This window comes from Ipomoea nil, unplaced genomic scaffold (assembly GCF_001879475.1).
Source record: "Ipomoea nil cultivar Tokyo-kokei standard unplaced genomic scaffold, Asagao_1.1 scaffold2647, whole genome shotgun sequence".
In the NCBI taxonomy this organism is placed as follows: Eukaryota; Viridiplantae; Streptophyta; class Magnoliopsida; order Solanales; family Convolvulaceae; genus Ipomoea; species Ipomoea nil.
This window is the reverse complement of record NW_017619075.1, coordinates 3,121,487-3,129,132: the sequence shown is the minus strand read 5'-3', so window position 1 is coordinate 3,129,132 and position 7,646 is coordinate 3,121,487. Positions and strand designations below refer to the sequence as shown.

The following is a 7,646-nucleotide window of genomic DNA, read 5'->3' as shown; positions in this document are numbered from 1 at the left end:
ATTAGATCAATGAATATTTAAGGGTGAGATTGGATTAGAATCTGTATGGATTTTAGGAGGTAGTATAGGCATAAGGGTGAATAAGTAATTGTAATGTAATAAGTATTTATGGTTACAAATAAAATGGAATATATTCCATGATTAGCATCCGATTTTTGTTATTGTAATATATATTTACGGTAATGTAATAGAATTGATATTGTGATGATTCCTTAACGCAAGCCATCACCATACAGTGCGAAGGAGCAGTAGTTGTAACGAGCTCAAAGATGGTGCTGCCGGACATAGGTATGTGCATTTTAGTTTTTGTTTTTTTTTTAATATTTTTTATTTTTATTTTTGTTTTCCTGTGAACATGTCTGTGCATCATGTATTGAAGTGTTATTGGATTCTAGTAGGGTGTGCTTCTATCACTATGCGTCTGTGCGTCGAGACACCTATTGTTTTCCAGGCGTGTTTGTTTGTTTGTTTTTTTTTTCCTTTTCTGTCGCTATTTTGGTGTGAATTTTTTGTTCAGTATCCACGTACTGTATAGCGTAAGGTGTTATGTGCAAAATCAAACGAAGGTGTGTGCAAATGACAATCCGTTATTTTCAATAAGGTGGTGAGTAACGAAGTTATTTCTGATGTGTTTTGGTTTCATAGCGTTGTTTGGGTGGAGTAAGTACTTATATTATTTGGAGATACCAAGTCAAACACATTTACGTATTAGAACACATATGGTATGAGTTGAGCGTGCGATAGTTGATTTGTTTGTGCAATGCTGTTATCATTCACATGTATATCAAAAATGTCATCATCACTGATGGTGGTGACGCGTTGGAGTATCCATGTATTTGTGTTGTTTTTTAAAAATGCTTCACGGGTAGTATAATTTATATGTACTCATGTATAATCTAAAAAGTGTTTTGTTGGATTATGAGCGGTCTGTGCATCAGTGGGGTGTAGCATGTGCATTGTGGGTTCTGTGTTTGTGCAAAATATAAAATGAGCATGTGCAATTAAAGTATAACTACTTACGCTTATAATAATTATTTTGTTGATTAAAATATTACGCGTGGGTTATTATGTACATGTTGACGAAATGTATGGTACAGGTTTGTGCAGTCCAGACGAGGTCAATGCAAACGAACCAGAAAGGGATTGTAGAATGGATATTAGCCCGGGAGGTACGAAATATTGGTATACAGAATGCGACCGTAGTCTGAAACCATATGAAGGTCAAATGTTTAACACACTAGAAGATGGAATCAAATTTTATACAATGTATGCCGCAACAACCGGATTTGATGTGCGTCGAAGTTCGGATAAATAGAACGGTTTTGGTATTGTTTTGAAAAAGGATGTTGTGTGTTCGAGGCAAGGTTTTAAGGAGGATAGGGGCAAAGAAACATTGGGTGAAGGAGGGGGGTCAGAGAAGAAGAGAAGGCGGACCACTAATAGAGTTGGTTGCGGGGCAAGGATTGTAATGAAGATAGTCCCCGACGGGAGATATAAGGTACACAAATTTGAAGAAAGACACACACATTGCCTGTGCGAGGAAAGTTAGAAACCACTTATGAAAGTGAATAGCAAAATTGAGATTGCACACCAAGAATTCATTACCAAGTGCGAAAAGCAAACGTTGGTGCAAGCAAAAGTTTTGACATATATGCCGAGATCGTAGGGGGGGCGGAGAATGTGGGTGCGACGCAACAGGACTTCAAGAATTACAGAAGAGAGCTATTAGCGTACATGAAGTGGGGAGATGTGCAAATGGTTATATCAAATTATCTTGAGCAGAAAACAGATTGTGCTGACATGTACTTCGAGTACGAAGTGAACGCAAATGATCAATTGTCTCGTGTATTCTGGGCGGATGGTATGGCAAGGAAAAACTATGGTGCGTTTGGTGACGTGGTATCCTTTGATGCAACATACAAAACAAATAGGTATGAGAGAGTTAATTTAAATAGATGGGTGTGTAGATTTTAATTCGTATACTGGAACATAATAATATGATAAGCGTTTTAAGTATGGCATTGCGTGTGTGTAAGAGAGGATTTTACTCGCACAATGCATGGATATATGTGAAACAACGTATAACGTAGGTGAAGGGATGTTTTTGCGTGGGTTGTAAGTTTGTGCGTGATTGTAGTATGTCTGTGCATGTGTTTGCGATGTGTGCGATTGATTTGTTTTGCCAAATTTGTGACACCCGATTAATTGGTATGTAATGAATGCAGGTACCACCTTGTGTTTGTTCCATTCACAGGAGTAGACACCCACAAACGATGTGTGACGTTCGCAGCGGCCCTGATTGATAAGGAGGACGTGGAGTCGTACAGTTGGGTATTAAACCACTTCAAGAATGCAATGGGGACTGCTCCACCTATAGTAATAACCGATCAAGACTAAGCTATGAAAATTGCAATTGCAGATGTGTTTCGCGGTAGTCGTCACCGTTACTGTATGTGGCACATCATGACTAAGGTTAGCGAGAAAGTGGGTGCTGAGATGTCAAAGAATAATGAGTTCCGGAGGGCATTGAATAGTGTTGTGTGGAACGAGAAAGCAACGAGAACAGAATTCGAGATCGGGTGGAAATTCGTAATCGGGAAATACAACCTACATGAAAACCGATGGCTAACGAGTATGTACGAGGAGCGTGCGTCATGGGTGCCCGCATTTTGCGATGATGTGTTCATGGGAGGGCTGCTACGTACCACTTCCCGTTCAGAGGCGGAGAATAGGATTTTCCAGGGTAACATGAATAAGCACCTATGCCTGGTAGAGTTTTTCACCCGTTTTGAGCGTGCGGTAAGAAAACACTGAAAGAACAACCGAGAATTGACCGCAAGTAGCATCGGGCAGACCCCAGTATTTGAGACAAAACTACGAATAGAGCGATCAGCCGCCACAGTGTACACTTTGACTATTTTTTATGAGGTCCAAAAGGAAATAAGTGCAGGATGTTTTAAATGTCGAGTTCGATCATACACTGAGGCAGACGGGTTGAAGACATATATGGTTGAGGATGAAAATGAGCAACGATACACAGTCATAGTGCAAGATGGAAGCAACATAGCATGCACATGCAGAATGTACGCAAGAGTAGGTCTCCTTTGTAGCCATGTTTTTGTCGTACTCAAAGATGAACGTATCGATGACATCCCCCCACAACATATTACACCGCGATGGACGCGAGACGCCGTGAAGCACTCCCCCACTGATACGGACGGAGATAAACAGAACGGTTGTAACACTTTTAGGCAATGCAACAATGAGGAAGGACAAATAATGAATATATTTCATAGATGTTTGGGCAAGGCTAAAGGAAGACCAGAAAAAATGAAGGAGATAAGACTGTGGATGGAAGAGTTTGAAGCAACATTCGGGGAGCACGAAAGAGCCGATTTGAATGTAAGTGGGAAGCGTGCAATAATGGAGTCGTATTGCGGCGTCGTAACCCCAAAGACAATAGAAGTGCATCCTCCACCCGTTGCAAAAACCAAAGGGTCTGGCAAACGAATGAAATCTGCAAGGGAGATAGCAATGACGGAGCATTATAAGAAAAAACGCACATGCAAAACATGTGGACTAGCCGATGGCCATAATAGCAGAAGCTGCCCGTGAAAGTAGTTGATCTATTATTCCGTTAATAATTAATACACAGAACAAAAAACTTTTGCAGAATAAGTGTTTTTTTAAGATTCTAAGTTGAATAAATGGTGTGGGTACCGTATGTGCAAATATCCTGGTGAGCGTGTGCAGTATGCGCTACGTTAAATTAATTATATACGGTTGGTGCATGATATTGTGATACATTTCGCGTTGTTACTGGCATGGACTAATGAGGTAAAACACCCACGATAAAAATAGTATTTGAGTTAAGTGTAGTTAAAAATGAAAAGAATAAAGTCTGAGAAATCGAATAATAACGACTCTACATAGATTGAATGAATAAGGACAATATGACCGGAAAGTTTATAAATATTTTGATTGTGCCGAACCGAGCGAGAGTAACCGTTACAGCTGTAGCAAGAATACCGATACAGACATGCAGTAGCAGTGCTTAAGTAGCCATATATATATATATATATTAAAAAAATTTATAAACTAAGTGAATTCGATAAAACAAGACAGCAGAACGTTCGAGTTGATTAGGAAAATGCTTAGGTGATAAATTGTAAACGGCGAACGAAATAATAAAAAATTAAGCAGAGAGCTACGATGCAAAGAATATTGGTAGCACGTGCAAAAGTGCGTGTAATAGTTGGAGCACAACTAATCGTATAAAATGTAGGCACAGTAATTCGAAAATGCAATTTTGAAAATGAACTATATTAACTGTTTGCAAACGTTTACCTATGCAAATGAACCTTTAGAAATGATTAAAAAGATGCGTGGATGGTAAAGTGAGAATAGAAGTAAATGCCTAAGTGTGCGATGGCCAGTGCGTGAGAGGTAATGTCTGACTCGTATCAAAAGTGGGCAAGAGTGTTCGAAGAGAGCAAGGCAACGGGGGAATTTTGTTTGGGTGTGGGCAAGTGAATGTCCGGGTGCGTGCGAGTTTCCGATTGATTGAAACAGTAACATGGATGCGTTTTTGTTATTAAATTTATAAGTGTAAGTTGGCCAGTGCGTGCGAGATAATGTTAGAGTCGTAGCAAACGCTAGCATATACCATAAACACGTTCCTAGATTCAATGTTGAAATGGTATTTTATGTGCAACTTCGAAAACTGATGCGTGCAGACATGAGAGAGATGGGGGTAGGGAATATGTTTAACGGCAATTGGGTGTGTTTGTTAATACAAAGCAGTAGATATACTACTATTGTAAACAGTAGCAGTAATCAATAGTACACTGCACGAACATCATAAGCAACGGAATACAGAACAACCCGAAATAGATATCTAAATATTGAAAAACGGATGAGTAATGTTTGCGAATTAAGCAAAATATCCATTTATGCAAAAAATGTAGATGCGGTAAACAACTGCCAGATGTAAGTTTTCCATTCACCACCTTTCAGTCACTGAGCACAAGCAACACTGTTGACAATGATTTGGCGACGCGTATTTCTATGAAATAGAAGAATTTCATAGATATACTGCACGCGGAGAGCGAGCAAAGCCCGCGCGTCACCCCGGGTAAGACCGCAATCCCACGAAGCAATATACTGACCAATGTACGTCTCCATATGACGCATAGCAAAAACCCCACAGTCCACCTTATTTTTTGTATCACGCCATGACATTCGGACTCTCCTTGGGATTAGTTGCAACACCTTGACATAAAGTTCCGGATAACCAGCATCCTCAAAGAAGACCGATATGACATCTCTCTGTAAAAAGTAAACAAATGGTCAATGCGGCAAACGAATACCGTGATGACTATAATATAACGAAGCGACATCTGTTTAAAAGTAAAACACCAACAAACAATAAGGATAAATTAATACCAACACAGACGGGGTATCCCCGTACTTGGCAAGAGATACCCCATCCGCAGATGAGTTATCGATGAAATCAAACTTCTTGCGCCGAATGTCAACAGCAACGACGTAATAATGCGCCTTATCTATTATCGGAAAGATCAACTGCGAAAAAACGTGTACATATACATAAATCTGTAATGCAAATTTAAAAGAAGAAAGCAATAATCACAAAGGTAAATGGCACATATACATAAAACTGTAATGCAAAAACATGAATGTATTAGAGCGTGCACTAACCATGTCAATATCCGACCATAACTCATATGGTGACACCTTCAAATCGGCCTCTAACGCAGCAGAAAACAAACGCAGCTGGTTAGACCATGTGGTTGTGCATTCAACTACCGAGAACAACTGCAATACAAAAATTCATTATTATCGAAATTAAGCGATTTGTACGGGGAAAAGATGCGACCATCCAAACGAGGATTGACTAACCGTTGTGGTTGGGGATGCAAATAACTGCTTTGGTGCACCAACTGGTTTGGAACTCTCACGGGCATTCAAAATGCAGGACCACGCACTCAGCACACCCACAAGCACTTCGTTCCCCCCCAACAGTGACAGAAATTCGCACCGACGAGCAGAACGGCCACAGTAGTTAAATAATTCTGCCGTCCTGCATCATTATAATCAATAAATTAAAAAAACATAATACGTCGAAATCCCCGAACGACGAAATGTAAGAAAGCAAAAATGCTTACAAGTCAACATTAGCAGTACGAGCAACCCAATCATAGACCGCTTGAGGATCAACATTATTGGCACCATGCATATTGGCAGCGCGAGTCCGCGTGAGGGGCGCATACGAATTGAAATCGATTGTGCGCAAAGCACCAACATCGTGCGCTACACGTCGTGAAGCCTTGACTGGTGCAGCACGCATTGGCGGACTGGATCCCACGCCCTTGCACGGACCTAGCGTAGCGTTTTGCTACGTCATGGGAACAACCCAGAGATGGATATGTATGTAGAAAAGAAATTATAAAAAGGGTGGGGAAGACGAAACGAGGGCGACAACAATACCTCAGGAGGAGTCGAAAAAACATTATGAGAGGTTGTACTACGTACACCACGCCCACGTGCAGTCACGACCCCATCCGCACCGACACCCCCAACAGACTGTGCTTTTGGCGCAACCGAGATGTGGTGTTCTAACGCGCGCACCTATTACGAACATCGTTCAGGGTAGGAGAGGATTGAGAGTGACGGAATAATTGTGGGCCGAAAGTAGGTATACAGATAACAAAACGGCATCCACAGTAATACTTACAGGTATACAAGGTGCAGACCTACTACCCCCGGTTGGAACATTTGACGTATCACCCACATATTCGCGCACAATCGCATCCACCTCCTCCCAACATTGGGTCTGGAGATCTTGGGACAACCCATAACTGAACGACGAACCCTCATCACATCCCTAATAAACGCATAGAGAACAATAAAATGAGCTGTGGTTGCATAGCAAGAAGAATTTATGTGTGACAGACCCAAAATAAATGCCCACCCGCAGTTAGTAAAGCAGGGACAACAGTTATACAACACACCTGCACCATACAGAAAGTACAGTACCATGCGAGCACAACTAACATACCAGTCAACATAAAAAAAAAACCCACTGACAGGTGTAGGCAAAAAACAAAGAGTATACCATCAACATACAACCTACACCTGCTTAACTTTCCTGCGCTTGTACACAATCATACTTACAACAACTTGGGTTTCGGCCACGGGACCCCCCGATGACTCATGCACAGACACCTGATCATGCTTTGGTGGCACACCACCGGCACCATCAATAATAGGCCCCACCTGCTCATCAACAACGCATGGTCCCGTATGTGGGAGTACTGAGGGATGGCTACCATCTTGTACCGCCCTAACCGCATCATCCACTACCTGAAAGCTTTCCGGGTTACTCCAAATCTCATCTCCACTAGTCGGCGTGACACCGGCCGGATTTGTAACGCCAACTGGCACTGTAGATGCATGAGTCTCAAACAAAGAAATAATCTTCCGTGCACCGGTTAATACACGCAAAACGCTATCAGTGCGGGTGGAGCATTGAGGGTGAACGCCAACAAATTGCACAACATCATCCAACGCAGCGTCTAATGAGCACATCTTCGCAACAAACAATTCCCCTGGCGCCTGGACAATTT

At 41.5% G+C, this 7,646-nt stretch overlaps 1 protein-coding gene across 1 annotated transcript; it reads left to right on the top strand.

Annotated features, from left to right (window-relative positions):
- Positions 1–2,400: 2,400 nt before the first annotated feature.
- LOC109154428 (protein FAR1-RELATED SEQUENCE 1-like) lies at positions 2,401–3,615 on the top strand. The gene is made up of 2 exons (XM_019302222.1): positions 2,401–2,743; positions 2,951–3,615. The coding sequence occupies exons 1-2, from the start codon at positions 2,401–2,403 to the stop codon at positions 3,613–3,615; spliced, it is 1,008 nt and encodes a 335-aa protein (XP_019157767.1).
- The last annotated feature ends 4,031 nt before the right edge of the window (positions 3,616–7,646 follow it).